The sequence below is a fragment of the Equus asinus genome, chromosome 7 (assembly GCF_041296235.1).
Source record: "Equus asinus isolate D_3611 breed Donkey chromosome 7, EquAss-T2T_v2, whole genome shotgun sequence".
Taxonomy (NCBI): domain Eukaryota; kingdom Metazoa; phylum Chordata; class Mammalia; order Perissodactyla; family Equidae; genus Equus; species Equus asinus.
The window spans coordinates 108,273,144-108,293,541 of NC_091796.1; the positions used below are offsets into that span (position 1 = coordinate 108,273,144).

Sequence of the window (20,398 nt, forward strand, 5' to 3'; positions counted from 1 at the left end):
AAGTGAAATTCTCGCTGTTTGCAGATGCCATGACTTTAAATATAGGAAACCCTAAAGAATCCATGGAAAACTAAGAAATAATCGACAACTACAGCAAAGTTGCAGGGTATAAAATCAACTTACAAAAATCAGTTGCGTTTCTATACTCTAATAATGAGCTAACAGAAAGAGAACTCAAGAACACAATCCCATTTATAATCACAACAAAAAGAATAAAATATCTAGGGATAAATTTAACAAAGGAGATGAAAGACCTGAACAATGAAAACTATAAGACATTACTGAGAGAAATTGATGATGACATAAAGAAATGGAATGGTATTTTATGCACATGGATTGAAAGAATAAACATAGTTAAAACGTCCCTACTACCTAAAGCAATCTACAGATTCAGTGCAATCCCAATCAGAATCCCAATGATATTCTTCATGGAAATATAACAAAGAATCCTAAAATTCATATGGGGCAACAGAAGACTCCAAATAGCTAAGGCAATCCTGAGGAAAAAGAACACAGCTGGAGGCACCACAATCCCTCACTTCAAAATATACTACAAAGCCATATGATCAAAACAGCATGGTACTGGCACAAAAACAGGCACACAGATCAATGAAACAGAATTGAAAGCCCAGACATAAAACCACACTTCCACGGACAGCTAATCTTCGACAGAGGAGCCAAGAAGATACAATGGAGAAAGGAAAGCCTCTTCAATGAATGGTGTTGGGAAAACTAGTCAGCCATATGCAGAAGAATGAAAGTAGGTCATTATCTTTCTTCACACACAAAAAATAGACTCAAAATGGATCAAAGACTTAAGTAAGACCTGAAACCATAAAGCTTCCAGAAGAAAATATAGGCAGGACACTCTTTGACATCGGTCTTAAAGGTATCTTTTCAAATACCATATCTACTCAGACAAGAGAAACAAAAGAAAAAATAAACAAGTGGGACTTCTTGAGACTAAAAAGCTTCTGCAAGGCAATGGAAACCAAGATCAAGGTGAAAGGACAACCCACCAACTGGGAGAAAATATTTGCAAATCATGTATCCGACAAGGGGTTAATCTCCATAATATATAAAGAACTCACACAACTCAACAACAAAAAACCAAACAACCCGATCAAAAAGTGGGCAGAGGATATGAAGAGACATTTTTCCAAAGAAGAGATACAGTTGGCCAACAGGCACATGAAAAGAGGTTTCACATCACTAATCACAGGGAGATGCGAATCAAAACTGCAGTGAGATATCACCTTACAGCTGTGAGAATGGCTATAATCACCAAGACATAAAATAACAAATGTTAGGGAGATTGTGGAGAAAAGGGAACCCTCGTACACTGCTGGTGGGAGTGCAAACTGGTGCAGCCACTATGGAATACAGTATGGACATTTCTCAAAAAGTTAAAAATAGAAATACCATGTGACCCAGGTATTCCACTACTGAGTAGTTATCCAAAGAACTTGAAAGGAACAATTCAAAGAGACTTCTGCACCCCTATGTTCATTGCAGCATTATTCACAATAGCCAAGATGTGGAAGCAACCCAAGTGCCCAGTGACTGATGACTGGATGAAGATGTGGTATATATATATACAATGGACTACTACTCAGCCATTAAAAAAAGACAGAATCGTCCCATTATGCAACAACATGGATGGACCTTAAGGGTATTATGTAAACTGAAATAAGCCAGACAGAGAAATACAAACACCGTATTTCATTCATTCATATATGGAAGATTAACATGTGGACAAAGAGAACAGGTTAGTGGTTACTGGGGGAAGGGGGTTGAGGGGTGGGCAAAAGGGGTGAAGGGGCTCATTTATATGGTGACTGACACATAATGTACAACTGAAATTTCACAGTGTTATATGACCTCAATATAAATATATATATCAATATAAATAAATATTATGACCTCAATAAAAAAAAAAGAAAAGAAAGTGCATATAAACGCTGTGCTCTGCTTGGTAAAGTTGTTTCTCATGGAGTACAAGTTGATTCTGAGCCTGCTGTACGCATTACTGGGGCTGGACAAATTGGTAATGCATGTGGGAGCCAGGTTTCTTAGTGTTGGACGGGGGACTTGCAGACAAGCAGAAAAGGAAGGCTGGGATGCACCCTGGCTACAAGGGTAGTCAGAGATGCCAGTCAGTGTGAGTTCATGTGCACCTAAGACATGCACAGGTGGGTGGATGAATGTCTGTGGTGAGCTCACACACATACATAGATTGCCTAGCCCTGTGAGGGCCTGGAAACAGCGACCCCTGTGGCCAGTGCCGAGATTGCGGTTTTTGATAGAATTGTCTGATAAATGGAACTAGGGTTCCTTGTAGAAATGGCTTTTTCTAGGCTTGGGGCAGGCAGCGAAAATACAGGATAAGCCTAGAGCTGCTTGTAGTGCCAGAAAGTAAGGAAGTGCTCAAAACACCAAAGGATGGGGGCATGGCAAAGGGATGCAGGAGCCAACTGAAAGAGCTCCCACTGGCCAAAAACAGGCAACAAAATAAATATGTAGTAAAATAATTATCCATGTGGCCATAAGGGTATAGATAAATGATTGAATAAACAAATGAGGAAAAGGGACAAATCTCCTGTACAGAAGAATTCCCAGTAGTACCTGTATCTCCCCTCCAGGAGGTGGAGCTTGGTCTGCCTCTCCCAGCCCCCCAGCTTTGAGGTGGACTGGGCTAGTGACACAGCAGGAGAGCGAAGAGGGAGACTTTGCAGTGGGAAGCCTGGCAGACGCCGTCTCAGCTAAGCGCTCAAGGCCAGCCTCACCGGGGGTCTGCATGGTGATGGCGCGCACCCTGCTACGATGAGCTGAGAAGGGCACCCCCGTCTGTGGGCTTCCCCACAGACCCGTCACCCCAGTCTAATCATGAGAAAAATGTCACATGAGCCAAATTGGGGGACATCCCACAAAATATCCGAGCAGAACTCCTCAGAACTGTCCAGGCCTTGAAAACAGGACGAGGCTGAGAAACTGTCCTCGAGCAGAGGAGACCTGGGGGACAGGATGGCAGGCAGTGTGGCCCCCTGAATTGGATTCTGGGACAGAAAGAGGACATGAGTGGGAAAACTGGTCAAATCCAAGTCGAGCCTGGATTTAGTTAATAGCAATGCCCCCAAGGCAGTTTCTTAGTTGTGACAAATGCACCATGGAAATGTGAGGTGCTAGCGATGGGGGGACTGGGCGAGAGATGGGCGTACTTGACTGTCTGTTGTATCTTGGCAGCTCTCCTGTAAATCTCAAATTATTCAAAGTAGAAAGTTTATTAAAAAACTCTGACAAAGGCTGGTAACAAAACGTGGCCTGTCGTACCTCTGCTCCTCAGGCTTCCATAGAGATGTGACAGACAGAATGAGAATCAATAGGATACAAGCAGATTTTGAGCTGTGTAACCCCGGGGGTTAAACCATGTTAAATTTTAAGATAGAAGTTTAAAAAGTGTGCTTATACTAAAAAAATCTGAACCTTTCTTGCTGATTTTTAATTTTTTTCTTTTGTTATTGTTTGTTGAATAATGATAGCATTTATTGATGCTGTGTTGTTTTAATCATTTGTTCCAGAAACCATGTTGATGATAGTCATAAGACTATGAGCTCTGAATGCTTGTGAATTATTTAAATGTGGAATGCAATTCAGTTACAGTAGAACCGTGTGAGTATTTATGTTGCCATTTATTTACAGATTAATATTCTCAGGGCTGCTATTAACAAGCTAGTATGTGATGGACCAAATGGATCGAAGTATCTTGGGCCAGAAAGAATTGCACAGTTACAGGATAACGCTCGTCAGAAACTTTTAGGGTGAGTTGTATAATGTCATATGGACTTCTTTCCTTCTTTCATCTTCCTTAGCTGTCTTTTATTTTTATTTATTTATTTATTTTTAAACATAACCTCAAAATTTTATTGTCTTCATAATAAAACAAAAGATGAGGCTTAGAACTGGATCACTTGGCCCTTTCTCTTCTTATCTCCTCCAAGTTCAAAATGCTTGCATCTCTTGATAGCCAGCATTCTCTTAGATCTGCAGTTGGGCTCAACACATTCAAGCCTCAGCACAATCTTCTTTGTAGTTTTAGCCTTTTTCCGGAAAATCGGCTTAGTCTGCCCACCATAGCCACTCTGCTTCCTGTCATAACGCCGCTTTCCCTGGGCATACAGAGAATCCTTGCCCTTCTTGTATTGTGTTACTTTGTGGGGTTGGTGCTTGCCACACTTCTTACAGAAAGTCCGGCGGGTTTTAGGAACGTTCACCATGTTTGCAAGAGCGCTATCGGCACGGAAAAAGCCTTAGCTGTCTTTTAAAGGTATGCTCTTTTCCTTTCTTTCTTTCTTTTTTTTTTGGCGAGGAAGATTGGCGCTGAGCTGACATCTGTTGTCCATCTTCCTCTTTTTCATTTTTTTCTCCCCAAAGCCCCAGTACATAGTTGTATATCCTAGTTGTAAGTCATTCTAGTTCTTCTCTGTGGGACGCTGCCACAGCATGGCTTGATGAGCAGTGTGTAGGTCTGCACCCAGGATCCAAACTGGCAAACCCTGGGCCACTGAAGTGGGGCATCCGAACTTAACCACTCGGCCGTGGGGCCGGCCCCTCCTTAGCTGTCTTGATTGTGAATGTTTTAGATTGTTTAGGAGATATGATAGATCGATCATCTGAAGTGGAGTTCCAGTACTGGAGACAGCATCTACAAGGTACCAGAACGTGGGCACCAGCTTACTCTGGAGAGCAGCCACCTTTGTCCTGTGTCAGTCAGTATCCAGGCAGGAAATAGTGGGCACAATCAAATTGGGTAATTTGAGAAAAATGTAATAAAGGGACCCTTTCAAACAGCATAGACAAGGCATAGGAAAACCGCAATGGGTACTGCAGTGCCCACTTTTAGCAGTGCGTATCTTGGGTGCCAGGGGAGAGGGTGGGGCTTGGAGACTGAGAGGCTGTGTGCAGAGGACCACCTTAGAGGAGGCCAGCCCTCTGTTGAGCCTCTCCCAGGAAAGGAGGTCTGGGGGTAAGCATCCTGACCTCTCCCTTCATCCCTCTCACCACTTGCTAGACTCCCCCTTGGCCAAACCCAACCAGAATCCTGAGGGCAAGGGCCACTATTGGTGAGGCCCGTGAGCCTGAGTCAGCCCAGATGGCCTAGAGGAGGCTGAGGAGATCGGGCAGTGGTTGTGGAGGAGCAAACAGAAGGCTCCTGGCACATCCAGTCCTGCATTCCTGTCCCAGGCAGCCCTCCCCAGCTAGTGGCCAGTCCTTCCTTGCTGGAGACAGTGCTGTGCTGCTGGGAGTCGAATTGTCTAAGAACAGGTGACACTTGATGCCATGGTGACTTTCTGCTCCTTCTCATGGACATTTTGGGTGGATTTCTTTTAGTTTTACCAGCACTTTAAAAAAGGTATTAAATATTCAAAGCTGCCTTAGTAATTGTGAGAAAGGCTAATTTTAGTTTTCTCTCTTCACTTTTTTACATAAAAATATTTTTACGTAAACTTTGTGTTGAAGTTGAACGTACACAAAGTGCATTTTCACAAAGTGGACATGCTTCAGGGGCCCAGCACCCAGATGAGAAACAATGTTGTTAAACGTTAGGAATTCTGGTCAGACTGACAGAAATCCACCCAAAATGACTACGGAAGGAGCAGAAGGTCACCGTGATATCAGATGCCACTGGTTCTTGCACAGCTGGACTCCCAGCAGCACAGGCGCGATCTCCGGCAAGGAAGGACCCGCGAGCCCACGCTCCTTTGCTTCTCCTTGCGGCGGCCGTCGCTCTTCTTCTGCCCCGGCCGGAGGCGCTGTGTCCTGACATGGCCATGGATAGGTGGGGTTTTCTAGTAACAATTCAATGATTTTAGTAAATTTGTAGAGTTGTGCTAACCATCGCCACAACTAAGTTTTACAACATTTCTATCACCCCCAAAAGTTCACTCAAATATTTTAAAACTGAGTTGTGGTGATGGTTACACAACTCTATAAGTTTACTAAAATTATTGAATTGTATACTTAAAATTGATTAATTTTATAGTATAAAATTGTACCTCAATAAAGCTGTTTTTAAAAACATAAGTTCTTCCTGCCCATTTGTAAGAAACTCCTGTTCCCACCCCTAGCCCCAGGCAATCGCTGCTCTGCTTCCTGTCTCTATAGATTTGCTTTCTCTGAAAATTTTATATGAATGGAATCATGTTGAAAAAATTTTTTTAAAATCTGGCTTCTTTCAGTTAGTAATATGTTTGAGGTTCATCCATGTTGTAACATCATTTTTTATTACTGAATACTATTCTGTACATGCTACATTTTTTAATCCGTTCACCAGTTGATGAAATATTTGGATTGCTTCCCGTATTTGGCTGTTATGAATAGTGCTACTAAAAATAGTCTTGTAAAGTTTTTGTGTGAACATATATTTTCATCTCTCTTGGGTAGATAACTAGGGCTGGAACTGATAGTTTGCATGGTAAGTTTGTATTAATTATTTAAGAAAATTAAAAGTATTTTGTAAAGTGACTACCATGTTACGTTCCCACTGGCAATGCATGATGGTTCCAGGTTCTCCACATCCTTGTCAGCACTTGGCATTGTCAGTATATTTTTTATTGTAGTCAATCTAGTGGAGGTATTGTAGTACCTCATTGTCATTTTAATTTGCATTTCCTTAATGACTAACGATATAGAGCATCTTTTTTGTTTTTCTTTTTGCTGAGGAAGATTTGCCCTGAGCTAACATCTGTTCCAGTTTCCCTCTATTTTTCAGTATGTGGGCTGCCAGCACAGCATGGCTGCCAACAGAGCAATGTAGGTCCGTGCCTGGGAACCAAACCTGGGCTGCCGAAGCAGAGTGTGCTGAACTTAACCACTAGGCCACAGAGCTGACCCTAGAGCCTCTTTTTATATCCTTATTAACCAATCCTATACCTTTTTTTGTGAAGTATCTGTTCAAATCTTTTGCCCGTTTTTTAATTGGGTTCATTGATTATTGTCTTGTTGAATTGTAGAAATTCTTTTTTTTTTTTTTTGAGGAAGATTAGCCCTGAACTAACTGCTGCCAATCCTCCTTTTTTCGCTGAGGAAGACTGGCCCTGAGCTAACATCCGTGCCCATCTTCCTCTACTTTATATGTGGGACGCCTACCACAGCATGGCATGCCAAGCGGTGCCATGTCCACACCCAGGATCCGAACCAGTGAACCCCAGGCCTCCGAGAAGCAGAACGTGTGCACTTAACCGCTGTGCCACTGGGCTGGCCCCAGAATTGTGGAAATGCTTTATAAATTCTAACTAAAAGTCTCATTAGATATGTAGTTTGCAGATATTTTCCCCATTGTTTTTTCATTTTCTTAATGGTGTGTTCTGAAGAACACAAGTTTTTAATTTTGATGAGGTCTACTTTATCTTTTTTTTTTTAATGGATTATACTTTTGGTGTTATATCTGGAAAACTTTGCTAAATCCAAGGTCACCAAAGTTTTCTCCTCTAACTCTTATGTTTACTTCTTATGTTTAGGTCTTTGATCTATTTTGAGGTGTTTGTGTGTGGTGTGAGATATGAGAGTCTAAGTTCAGTTTTTCACGTGTGAATATCCAGTTGTTACAACACTATTTGCTGAAATGCTCTCTTTTCCCCATTGAATTGCCTTGGCACCTGTCAAAAGTCAACTGGCCCTGATGTAACGGTTTATTTCTGGACTTCTTATGTTGTTCTGTTGATTTTATATCTGTCTTTATGCCAGTACTATACTGTATTGATTGCTGTAGCTTTCTAGTAAGTCTTGAAATTGGGAGTGTTAGTCCTCATATTTTGTTCTTCCTTTTCAAAACTGTTTTTGCTATTCTAGATCCCTTTCCTTTTCATATAAATTTTAAGATAAGCCAGTCTGTTCTACAACAAGCCTTGCTGGAATTGTGAATAGAGATTGTGTAGATCAATTTGAGGAGAATTGCCATCTTAACAATATTGATTTGTCCAGTCCATGAAGATGGAGTGTCTATTAGATATCCTTTAATTTTCCTAACACGTTTTTATAGTTTTCAGTGTGCAGGTCATGCACCTTTGTTAAACTATTTTTAAGTATTTTAATCTTTTTCATGCTATTGTGAATGAAATTCACATGAACACAATTGATTTTTTTTATATATATATTTTTTTGAGGAGGATTAGCCCTGAGCCAACATCTGCTGCCAATCCTCCTCTTTTTGCTGAGGAAGACTGGCCCTGAGCTAACATCCGTGCCCATCTTCCTCTACTCTATATGAGGGACGCCTGCCTCAGCATGGCTTGGCAAGCAGTGCATAGGTCCACACCTGGGATCTGAACTGGGGAACCCCAGGCCACCGGAGTGGAGCATGCAAACTTAACCGCTGTGCCACCGGGCCGGCCCTGAACAATTGATTTTTACATATTGATCTTTTATCCTGTGACCATGTTAAACCCGTTTATTAGTCCTGATACTTTTTGTAGATTCTTTAGAATTGCCTACATACAGGATCGTACCTGTGAGTAAAGACAGTGTTACTTCTTCCTTTCCCATTTGTGTGCTCACCATCTGTTTTTCTGGTTTTGTTACACTGGCTAGAAGCCTGAGTACAGTGTTGCATAGCAGTGGTGAGAGCAGACGTCTTTGCCCTGTTCCCAGTTTTAGGGAGGAAGCGTTCATTTGTTCACTACGAAGTGCATTAGCTGCAGGGTTCTCCTTGAGGCTCTCTGTCGGGTTGAAGAAGCTCCTTTCCATTCCTAGTCTGCTGGAACCTCCTATCAGGAAAGGATGTTGTGTTCTGCCATGTGTGTTTTCTGTGAGATAATTGTGGGGTTTTTTCCTTTTATTCATATGTAATGTATTGATTACGTTTTGCATATTAAAACTAGCCTTGTATTCCTGGGATGAATTCCACATGGTGTGTAATCCTTTTTATAAATTTGTGGATTGTTTGTTACATACTTTTGTTAAGGATTTTTTTCCTCTGTGCTCATGAGGGTTATTGATTGTAGTTTTCTCGTGGTAGCTTTGTCTGATTTGGTATCAGGGTAATCCTGGCTTCATAGAATGAGTTGGTAAGTATTTCCTGCTACTGTATTTTCTGGAAGAGTTTGTATAGGATTGGTATTATTTCTTCTTTAAATATTTGATGGAATTTACCAATAAAGCCATCTGAGCTTGGACTTTTCTTTGTGGGGAAATTTTTAATTACTAATTCAATTTCTTGTGTTTTAGGTCTAATCAGATTTTCTGTTTCTTTTTTTGGTTGTTTTTTTTTTTTGCTGGGGAAGATTTGCCCTGAGCTAACATCTGTGCCAATTTTCCCCTATTTTGTATGTGGGTTGCTGCCACAGCATGGCCACCAACAAGTGATAGAGGTCTGTACCCAGGAACCCAACCTGGGCCACTGAAGTGGAGTACGCTGAACTTAACCATTAGACCATGGGGCTGGTCCCAGGACTTTCTATTTCTTTTTAGATGGTTTTGATAACTTGTGTCTTTCTAGGAATTTGCTCATTTCATTTAAATCGGCTAGTTTATTGGTATAAAGTTGTTCAGAATCTTCTTTGATAATCCTCTTATTTTCTGTACAGTTGATAGTTATGTCCTTTTGTTTCTGATTTTGATAAAGTGTGCCTTCTCTCTTTTTACTTGGTTAGCCTAGCAAAAGTTTCTCAATTTTGTTGATCTCTTCAAAGAACTAACTTTTAGTTTCATTGATTTTTTTTTCCCCCAAGGGTTTTCTTTCTTTGTTTCTTTCTTTCTTCTTTTTTGTTTTTGGTGAGGAAGATTGGCCCTGAGCTAACATCTGTGCCAGTCTTCCTCTATTTTGTATGTGGTGTGTTTCCACAGCATAGCTTGATGGGCAGTGTGTAGGTCTGTGCCCAGGATCAGAACCCGTGTACCCTGGGCTGCTGAAGTGGAGTGTGTGAATTCAATGTTTCATTGATGATCACTCGCACAATTATTATTCTCTTACTTCTGATTACTTTGGGTTTAATTTGCACTTTTTCTAGTTTCATAGCGTAGAAGCTTTGGTGGTTGTTTTGAGACCTTCTTTTCTCTCACAGGCATTTAAAGTTATGAATTTCCCTGCATTGCTGTTTTGGCTACATCTCATACTTTTTGATCTCTTGTATTTTCATTTTCAATCTTTTCAAAATATTCTTTAGTTTCCCCTGTGGTTTCTTCTTTGACCGGTGGGTTATTTAGAAGTATGTTATTTAATTTTCAAATATTTGGGGATTTTCCAATCTTTCTTTATGTTGTTGATGTTTATTTCTGTGTGGTCACTATACATACTTCGAATGATTTCAGTCTTTTAAAATGTAGGGAGACTTGTTCTGTGGCCTAGCATACAGGCTTTCCTGAAGAGCGTTCCATGTTCATTTGGAAAAGATGTGTGTCTGCTGCTCTTGGTGGGGTGTTCTGCAGTCTTGGTCAGATGAAGCTGGTGGATGGTGTTGTTTGAGTATTCTCTCTCCTTGCTGGTTTTCTCTCTAGTTCTAGGAATATCGAAAGTGGGTTATTGCAATCTCTAGCTGTAATATTTCAATTGTTTCTTCTTTTAAGTCTGTGAGCTTTTCTTTTATGTCTTTTGGGACTCTTTTGTTAGATACATGTACATTTATAATTGTTGTATCTTCCTGATGTATTGGCCCTTTTGTCATTATGAAGTGTCTCTTTATCTCTAGTAATGTTTTTTAAAGTCTCTTTTTTATTTATTTTTTATTTTTTAATTTTTTTCCTTTTTCTCCCCAAATCCGCCCAGTACATAGTTGTATATTCTTCGTTGTGGGTCCTTCTAGTTGTGGCATGTGGGACGCTGCCTCAGCGTGGTTTGATGAGCAGTGCCATGTCCGCGCCCAGGATTCGAACCAACGAAACACCAGGCCGCCTGCAGTGGAGTGCGCAAACTTAACCACTCGGCCATGGGGCCAGCCCCTAAAGTCTCTTTTTTCTAATATTAATATAGCTACTCCAGCTCTCTTTGGTTCCTGTTTGCATGGCATATCTTTTTCTACCCTTTTACTTAGAACCTGTTTGCATCTTTGACTTTCCTCAAATGTTTTTTTCTGTCCCGTGTCTGCTCTCCTCTCCTTTGAGATTCCCATTTCATGTGTGTTTGTACACTCAATGTTGTGACAGTGGTCTCTGAGGCTCTGGTCATTTTTCTTCAGACTTTTTTCTGTTTTTCAGACCATTTAATTTCTGTTGATGTGTCCTTAAGTTTCCTGGTTATTCTGCCATCTCAAACCTGCAGATGTTGGTCTGCTGTAAGGAATTTTCCATTTCAGTTGTTGTACTTTTCAACTCTAGATTTTCTATTTGGTTCTTTTGTATAATTAAAAATTTTTTTGTAGGGAAAGATTGGCCCTGAGCTAACATCTGTTGCCAATCTTCCTCTTTTTTTTCCCCTCCCCAAAGCCCCAGTACATGGTTGTTATCTGCTAGTTGTGAGTCCTTTTGGTTTTTCTATGTGAGCCGCTGCCACAGCATGGCGACTGACAGACGGGTGGTGTGGTTGCATGACTGGGAAGCAAACCCAGCTGCTGAAGTGGTGAGAGCACTGAACTTCAGCCTCTGGGCCATCAGAGCTGGCTCTGTAGTCTCACATTTTTATTGAGATTATCTTTGAGTCTCTATCACGTTGTCCTTTATTTCTTTAAAGGTGGTTTGCTTGAATTCTTTGTACATACTTACAGTGGCTGCTCTGAAGTCTCTGTGGGCTAAACCCTCATCTGGGTCCACTCAGTCAGTTTCTCTTGACTGCTCTTTTTTCCTAAGTATGGGTCACACATTACTGTTTATTTGCAAAATCTCTCTTAATTTTTTGTGCTCAAAATCGGGCATGTTAGATAATGTAGTATAAGAAAACAACAGTTTGATTTCCCCCTGCAGAATTCTGCAGGATTCTGTAGGATCTATTTCCCAGAATGTTGTGAGGCCACTGATACCTGGCGTCTGGGTATTTTTAGTTCTCCTTTGTGTTTTTCAGCCTGGCTTGCTAGGGTTTGTCCTTGTGTCTACATTGCTTAGTGCTCAGCCAGTGATTAGTCAGAAGTTGTGCTTAAGTACCTAAGCTGTTAAGGTGTCTGCCCTCTGCCAGTGGATCTGGGTGTGGGTCAGGTAGTGCATCCAAAGTCCAGGCAATTTTGAACTCTTCCCTGGCTTTTAGTTTTTGCCAGGGCTTTCTTGTGCATACACGCCACCTCCCAGTCAGCTCGGGCCGTGGGGCTGGCTTGGGTCGGTCATTTTTGCACGTGTGTTTAGCCTTCCAGTCAGCTAGGGAGTGTGTGGAGAGCCTGGCTTGCCCTCTGTGGCACTTTCATTTCCAGGATCTCCCTCTCAGGTTTCTGGATTGTCTGCCGGTCTGCTGCTGGCCCTGAGCAAGACCATGACCTAAGGCTGGCACAGCTTTGGGCTCTCTCCATCTATTTCCTCCTCAGTTTGCTCTTTTTACTACAGTGCTGCCAGGCATGAGGTTTTTCACCCTCTGCTCCAAATCAAGTAAGCTCAACCTGGCAGTGAGGATGCTGGTTTTCATGGCCAGCTCAGCCTTGGCAACACCAGGGTGCCAGTGTGAGCTAGTGGGTGGGCGTGGGTGGTGGGTGGGAGTAGCCCCAGGCAAGAACTCCACAGACTCCGCTGCTTTTCCCTGGAGTTCAGCAGTTTTTTCTGAATGGATTCTTCTCAACTTTTTTGCTTTTGGTTAATTTACAGAGCTTTCAAATGTTTGTGGGATTTTTTGACAATTTTATCCAGTTTTTAGTTGTTTTTTGGGGGGAGGGGCAAGAATATTTGCAGACCTCTTTAGTCTCTCGTTGCTGGAATTCTCTCTCTGCCTTTTTAAGCTGATGATATTTCCAACTTGTCCTGGCTGGTTAAGAGTAGATGATATAAAACATCCTGTCACACTTCGTAGAACTTGACTGGTCATGGAGCAACCTCCACTGGTCGTTGAGGGAACAGAGAACAAGGGCCGTTCCTGCACATCTGCTTCTCTCCTTTCTTTTTCTATTTTTGAAAGTGCAGTGGATTAAAATACTCTCTGATCATAACTGCATAAATTTTGACCTTTTCAAAACTTGTAGTTATAATTCTGAGGGAAAGTCTATAGAATTTAAATCTTTTAAAATAAATCGTGGTAGTGTTTTCAATTACTAACATATAATTAAGATGACTTAATTCTCTTTTTTTGTATTTTAGTTTGTTCTGTCAGTTGAAACCGAGAGAGAGAATTGTTCCTAATTGGCATGAAAAGCCATATGAGTGGAATCAGGTGAGTGAGAAATAGGATGCCGTGTGAGCAGCCTCCACCAGGCTGAGGGGAATGGACCACTCGATGGACTCAGGGCTCCAGCGCAAGAGTTGGTGGAGGATGCTGAGAGCACAAAGAGACCAGAGGCGAAGTGGACCGTTCTGTTGCTTAACAGGGCGATGTCACAGACCAGACCAGTATCTGCACTGTACTGGGTAGTATACTGCATGTCACGCCTTGGTGAAAAGTCAGACCCCAGGCTAATTGTCCTGTAATTTTGGTTAAAACAAGTGTGAATGTCTGGATTAGCTTTTAGGGTACACTGGTTGTTGTCTTAGTCTGCTTGGGCTTTCATAACAATACGCAATCAACTGTGCGGCTTCAACAGCAGAAATTTAGTTTCTCATAGTTTTAGAGGCTGGAAGTCAGAGATCCAGTTCTGGTGAGAGCCCTTTTCCTGGCTTGGAGACATCTGCCTTCCCGGTGTCCTCACATGGCAGAGAGAGGAGAGCACACACTCTGGTGTCTTTTCTTAACAGGACACTAACCCCATCATGGGGGCTTCATTCTCATGACTCATCTAACCCTAATCCCACAGGCCCCACCTCCAAATACCATCACACTGGGGATTTGGACTTCAACATGCGAATCTGGGAGACAGTTCAGTCCACAGCAGTTGTGAAGTGGGGCAGGGCCCATCTTGGGCACCTTGACATTTCCTGTCTGTAAGATTTAGAAAATTGAATAAAATGTGATTTCAGGGAAAGGATCTCAGAGGAATTTTAAGCTTTAAGTCTAGAGCCAGGGAGAGAGACCTTTATAAATATCCCAGCTGGGGTAGTAGTTCCTTATCCCTTTGGCAACTTAATTGAGAAGATGTCCCTGGAGATGGTGTTTTGCCATCCTGAGTCTAAAGTTTACTTCTCCTGTGAGATGTCCTTCTCTCCATGTGCTCCTTGACTGGTGTCCCTCTTTCGAGCCCTTAGGACCAGTCACTGGAGCCAGCTTCCTCGTGTGCACCTAGCTCTGCCTGGGGTGACGAGAGGAAGTGCACCAGCCACCTCTCCTGCAGTCCCGGTCGAGGGGGTTTGAAGCTAATAGCAGGACTTAATTTAAAAGTAGAATTTCATTTTGAGGTTGATGTGTTTTAGAAAACTTACATGCTTTAAATGCCTATAATGAAGTTACTGTTCACACTTATGTAGGAAGGAATGTATGGGAGATTTCTGAGTAAAGATTACCACATTATTAAAGGTGAATTATCAGATTTAAAGTATTATTGCGTGTTGTGAAAGTAGAGAAGCAGTCTGTAAATATTTCTGCAAAACTAAAAGAATACTTTCTGCCATCTTATATGTCTGTATATATGTTTGTGCAATTTTATTTATTCATTTTATGAGTTTTACTTTATGTCTGGAAAAGCCCCATTGCAGAGCCTGACTGGTCTTTTTGTCTGCCTGTTAGGTTGACCCGAAGCTGGTCATGGAGCAGGCTGACCAGGAGAGCAGCAGAGGGAACACCTTTCTCTACCAGCTTCACAAGCTCATCGTCCTCAGTACCTAGGGTGCGGGCAGGCTGTCTCCCTGCCCCTGCTGGAGGAAGCTGCGGAGAGCAGGGCTAAAGGCTCCCCACAGCCCGACTCCTCTGCATCTGAGCGCTACAGTCTTTGCCCACTGCACATGGTGGTCTTCTCCATCCTGTGTCCTTTTCTCTTTGGGTGATGGCTGGAGAGTGGTGTTTCTGTTAAAGGGGAAAGGGTTGGAAAGTCTAGTCTTTTCCAGAAACAGAAAATCAATGTATTAAACATCTTCTTAAAAATTGTTCTGACGGAAGATTTCGTTTGGAAAAAGAACCGTGTTTTGGTTTAAATTTATTAAGGTGAATAGAAGTAGCTCATCTTAGATGTAAGGTTCAGGGTGGCTTGTGTGCTCTGTTACAGTGATTTAAAGCTGGGGCACAGGAAAACCAGGGCTCCCTGTTTTACCACAAGGGAGAAGTCGTGTCTTTTTCAAAACCATGTGGTATGTTCTAATTTTTTTTTCCATGAGGAAAAATACCTAATTTTGGTAAAACTAACTTCAGTTTTGTATATCTTAGATTTTTACTTATGTTACAATTCTTAGTCCACATTTTGGAAATGAGAGAGATTACCTGGCAACTATATCTATATTAAAACATAAAAGCATTAGACTAAGTTTCTGTTTCTGACAGTTTTTAGAGGAGATTAAAATGTATTTTATTCTAAAAAATCTGAGTTTATGAAAATGATAAAGGGATATAGGCCTCTTTTTAAAAGTCAACTCCTGTCGCAGGATTTCATCAGAAAAACAGAGCCACTGTAAATATAGCAATAAAAGATATCTGAGTTAGCTCTTCCACAAGTGTGAGAGAAGCTGACGTGAAGGTCTGGAAGGGGCACGTTGAAGGATGGGAGAAATGGTCCACCTCAGCCGACTGTCCCAGGCGGACAATGTGCAGGTTGTGAGAAAACATGAGAAGCACATGTCTTTGGTCACCAGTGTGGGGTCATGAGCAGGAGCTCGTGCAGAGGAGTGGAAAACATCTGGGAGGGCTTCTGTTACCTGGGGCCCAACCAGGCGCTGTGCCGGGCCTCTCTTGGTCAGCGGGCTGGCAGTCAGGAAGCCCGCTGGAGGCCGAGTATGCCGGGCAGCACTGTGTGTGTCTGTCGTTGTTGCTGTTATGTTGCCTGTTTCACTTGTGCCCCCTGGTCTTGCTCAGCTTCTCCTTGGGCCAGCTCTGAGCGAAAGCATTCGAGGTGGGGGATCTGGGGAAGGCCCTCCTGGCTTTAGACAGGAGGTGGTGCTGCCAAGTCGCAGCACACAGTCCTTGGCGATGCCCAAGAGCAGCCAAAGTTGTGTTGAGCTTTCAGGTTATGATCGGCCTGCCTGTTCAGAGGGACGTCTGTGAGGAGCAGCGGGCCATGCTGACTCTGCCATTGGCCCTTTGCTTTCCCAGAGTGAGTAGTTAGTCCACGGTCGGCAGCGAGCATGGTGGGGGTTAGTGGTGCAGCAGGGCAGTCCTAGGGGTTGAGCACTCTTTCTGCCTGTTTTTTAATCAAAGTTACAGGAATGGTTAAAAAATTAAATAGTAACCTTTTAACAAAAGGTTGTTAAAAACAAAAAAAAAGGAAATCCAGCTCCTTGATTTCTCGTTAACTCTCAAAACCATTCTAACTCTTACCACTTTTTTTCTGGAATTGCCTCTATCTTACATAGCATTTTACTAAGTAAATTACACTTTTTCATGATGTCCACTTTGGTCATTATTTAATTGCTGCTGTAATACATGCAGATCGAGCTCTTTCCATCATTCTCTACCTCCCTTTCCTCATTTCTTAGTATAGTTACATCAGTGTTGCTGGTCAAATCATGCGTCAGTCTTTATAACATTGACTTTGTAAATATTTTCTGCAAAACCAGGTAGTGTACTTTATTGCATCTCCTTCCTTATATAACTTTAATTTAGAGGGTAATTGTCTTGTTTTTCACGTGTTTAATTTCTCTATTCACATATTTTTAAGTTATTTGTGTTCTTAGTCAGTATACATGTGCGTGATATGAAATGACAAAATTTTAGAGTGTGTAGTAAATATCTGTCTGAGCCCCATCCTCTGCCACCAAGTTCTCTTCAGAGGCAGTCGTCGTGTCTTCATTTGTGCATTCATTCAGCGGGTGTTTACTGGGCATGGACTGTGCTCCAGGCACTGCTGTGGACACTGAAGCTCAGCTGGAAACAAAATGTGCCGGGCTTCCTGTGGTCCTGGAGCTGACGGTAGAGTGGTGGAGACAGTGATAGACAACCTATCAGGCGGCCGTCAGAGCTACGAAGTCTGTTAGAGCAAGTAAACGAGAGAGCCACAGTGTGCGCTCTCTTCTATAAAGGGCCTGGCAGTACCAGTTTGAGGCTTTGTGGGCCATATGGTGTCGGCTTGCTGCTAGCCATCTCTGCAGGTGTAGCTCCGAAGTCTCTAGAGACAGTACAGAAACAGACGAGTGAGTCTGTGTTCCTGCAGAACTTTGTTTGCAGAAACACTGTCAGGCCATGGGGTGTAGTTTGCTGACCCTGCAGTAGAGGGCAGGTGCAGGGGGGTGATGCTGCCCTCCAGAGGGCGGTCAAGGAGAGCCTTTCTGATGAGGGCACAGCAACTAGGGACCTGATCAGGCATATGTGCCCTAATCTGGGAAAAAGGTGTCCCGGGCAGAGGAAAACGTGCCAAGACCCTGAGGAGGAAGCTTCCTGGTGTGTGTGGGGAGCAGCCGGGAGACCTCTGTAGCTGGGGCGAGAATGGTCAGGAGGTAACATTAGAGAGAAGCCAGGGCCAAGGCTGTGGGGCAGATTTTGTCGTTTACTCTGAGTGAGGTGGAGGCCTCTTGGAGGGATCCGAGCACAAGTATCATGCCTTGACTGACTCTTTGAGAAAGACCATCCTGGCTGCTGCGTGAGGCACTGGGTGAGACCACTGCAGGTAGGGCCCAGGGAGAGAGACTGGCACTGGGAGTAGGTGGCAGAGTGGGGTGTGTGCCAGAGCGGGAGGCACTGGCGCTGGGAGTAGGCGGCAGGCTGGGGTGTGTGCTGGAGCCAGTGGCACTGGCACTGGGAGTAGGCGGCAGGCTGGGGTGTGTGCCGGAGTAGAACCGGCTCGAGGACGGGGATCGGATTTGATAAATCCAAGATGAAGAGAGTTCTCAGGGGACCAGGGTAGTGGGCTGAATGGTGGTCCCCAAGAACCAATGTCCATGTCCTAACCCGCAGGGCCCCCTATCAATGTGACCCTGTTTGGGAAAAGGGTCTTTGCAGGTGTGATTAAGTTAAGGATCTCAATATGAGGAGATCATCCTGGCTTTAGGGTAAGCCCTAAAGCCAATAACAAGTGTCCTCATAAGAGACACACAGAAGACAGAGGACAAAAGCTCATGTGAAGATGGAGGCAGATAGTGGAGTGATGTGGCCACAAGCTAAGCAGGCCTGGAGCCACTGGAGCCTGGAAGATGCAGGAAGGATTCTCCTCTTGAGCCTTAGGAGGCAGCTAGGTCCTGCTGACACCTTGATTCTGGACTTCTGGCCTCTGAACTGAGAGAGAGTAACTTTCTGTTGCTTTAGGCCCCTCAGTTTGTGGTGCTTTGTTATGGCTGCCACAGAAAGCTTATCCGACCAGTGTTTTTGTATCCCTCCAGAGGTGGTCTCTTCCTATATATGGGCACAGATTCAGTTTATTTTCACAAGTGGTTGCATACCATGTATGCTGATGTGTACATTAATTTTTTCACTTACTATTAAATTGTTACACAGAGTTGCCTCATTCTTTTCAAGTGCTTCATGGTATATGATTTTTGTTGATGCTTCACAATTGACTTAACTATTCCCTCACGATGGATGTTTGGACAGTTTCTGTCCATATGCAGTGTTACAGTGAATGTCCTTGTACATATGTGTGATCTATTATAGAATAAAGTCCTAGAATTAGCCTTGCTGGGTCAAAAGGTATTTAGTAAATAGCTCAATTAACAGACACTGCCATGTGCTCTCCGTCGGGGTTGTGGTGGTTTCTGTCCACTCCCACTAGCAACGCATGAGTGCTGTGTCCCCACACTCCTGCCCTTGCTGCGAGAGGAAGATGTTTGATGTCTGTGAGGCACCGTCTGTCAGGCAGGGCTTGTAGTTTCATGTCTCTCACGGGCGAGGCTGACCGTCTTTATACACTAGGGGCTGTTGGTTTTTCCTTTTATGTGAACTGGTCAGATCTTTTGCCAGGCTTTCTTTGTGTTACATCTTATTTCTTATTTGTTTTTAAGAACTAATTTTGTAGTAAGGAGTCAGTCTTTCCTGAACTGTTAAATATTTTGCCGTTTGTCATTTGTCTTTTGACTTTATCATGTTTTCTCTTTGCCATATAAAATTTATCTTTTTATTTATGTAGTCAAATTTTTTAATGCCTTTTAATGCCTTCTAAAAAGGTCCCCCCTAGTTTGAGGTTATTATGAATATCTGCTATGTTTCCTTCTAGTCGTCCAATGATTTCAGTTTGTGAATCAACTTTATTGAGGTAAAATTTACATGAAATAAACTGCACCCATTTTAAGTGTCCAGTTTGACAGATGTATACACTCACGAGACCACCACCAAAGTTAAGATAACTAACGTTTCCGTCACCTGCGGAAGTTCTCTGTAGTCCTCTGTGTCAGCTCCCCAGCACCACCGCGGACCAAGGTCACCACCCAGCTGCCTTGTCACTTGAGAACTGAGTTTCTCACGGCTGTCGTTTTGGGCCAGGTGCTTTTGGTCGTGGGAGGCGATCTCGTGCTTTGTAGGGTGTCCAGCACCTTCCTGGCTTCTTCCCACCAGATGTCGGTAACTGTGTCCAGGATTTTCGCTGTAAGAATCTTTGCCTCAGACGTTGTCACTGTACGGCTAACTGGCCGTAGAAGCAACTTTGCTGAAAAAGAGAAAATACCTGAGTGGTTGACAGTTTTGGTTTCCTTTGGTTGCAAATGGTTTTCATTTGGTTCATTTGGTTACAAATATGCATCCTAATATTTGGATGAAACTGATACCTCTCTTAGTGAAAGAAGATATTTTAGCAAAAAAAGGAAAAGTGTAATGCCCAACAAGGAGACGAAGCAACAAGCCAAAAAAAAGAAAAACCTATACTATTCTGAACGAAAGACTTGGAAGACAAAGTGCTCGGGTAACAATCCACAAAATCAGTTCTTTGCACACTATTGCCATGAATCTACACACATTTAAATATTAAAATATTTGTATTAAAGTATTTTGTATTTTCATTTTTTTGCAGTCAGGTCTTTTTAATGCTGTTATTCATTTTTCATGTTTCGGTATGAAAACCCTTTGTAACCAAATGAAACCATCGTAAAACCAAAACTGTCAACCAGTTGTTTTATCTTTTATAGCAAAATTACTTTGTGGACAGTTGTGGGCAAAACTGCATGTGGCAAAGATTCAGCGAAAATCCCTAGAACCGTGAGTAACATCCTTCTCCAGTTGTGACAACCAAAAATGTCTCCAGATGTCACACTGGCTGGGAACCACTGCTGTAGAGCAGGGCTGCCCTTTCTGGAACTTCAGGCAGTGGGCTCGTTCAGGGTTTACCCTGTGTGTCTGGATTCCGTC

The 20,398-nt window shown here is 42.8% G+C and overlaps 2 protein-coding genes across 4 annotated transcripts in view; one reads left to right on the forward strand and one right to left on the reverse strand.

The window, feature by feature from the left end:
- Window positions 1–19,950, forward strand: part of TDRD9 (tudor domain containing 9) — a 129,258-nt gene extending 109,308 nt beyond the window's left edge. The window contains exons 36-38 of one of the 3 annotated variants that reach the window (XM_044774403.2): window positions 3,700–3,818; window positions 13,198–13,270; window positions 14,714–19,950. In XM_044774403.2, coding sequence (XP_044630338.1) covers window positions 3,700–3,818; window positions 13,198–13,270; window positions 14,714–14,812 — 291 coding nt within the window. In that variant the 3' untranslated portion in view covers window positions 14,813–19,950. The remainder of the gene's footprint in view (window positions 1–3,699; window positions 3,819–13,197; window positions 13,271–14,713) is intronic. The other 2 variants (XM_070514429.1, XM_070514430.1) reach the window with 2 other exon arrangements.
- LOC106839606 (large ribosomal subunit protein eL42) lies at window positions 3,875–4,305 on the reverse strand. The gene has a single exon (XM_014854442.3). The coding sequence runs from the start codon at window positions 4,272–4,274 to the stop codon at window positions 3,954–3,956; it is 321 nt and encodes a 106-aa protein (XP_014709928.1). The 5' UTR covers window positions 4,275–4,305; the 3' UTR covers window positions 3,875–3,953.
- Window positions 19,951–20,398: the final 448 nt, after the last annotated feature.

What these genes read in the sequence shown, in the direction of transcription:
- LOC106839606 (XM_014854442.3), bottom strand. Translation starts at nt 4,274, where the DNA reads ATGGTGAACGTTCCTAAAACCCGCCGGACTTTCTGTAAGAAGTGTGGC.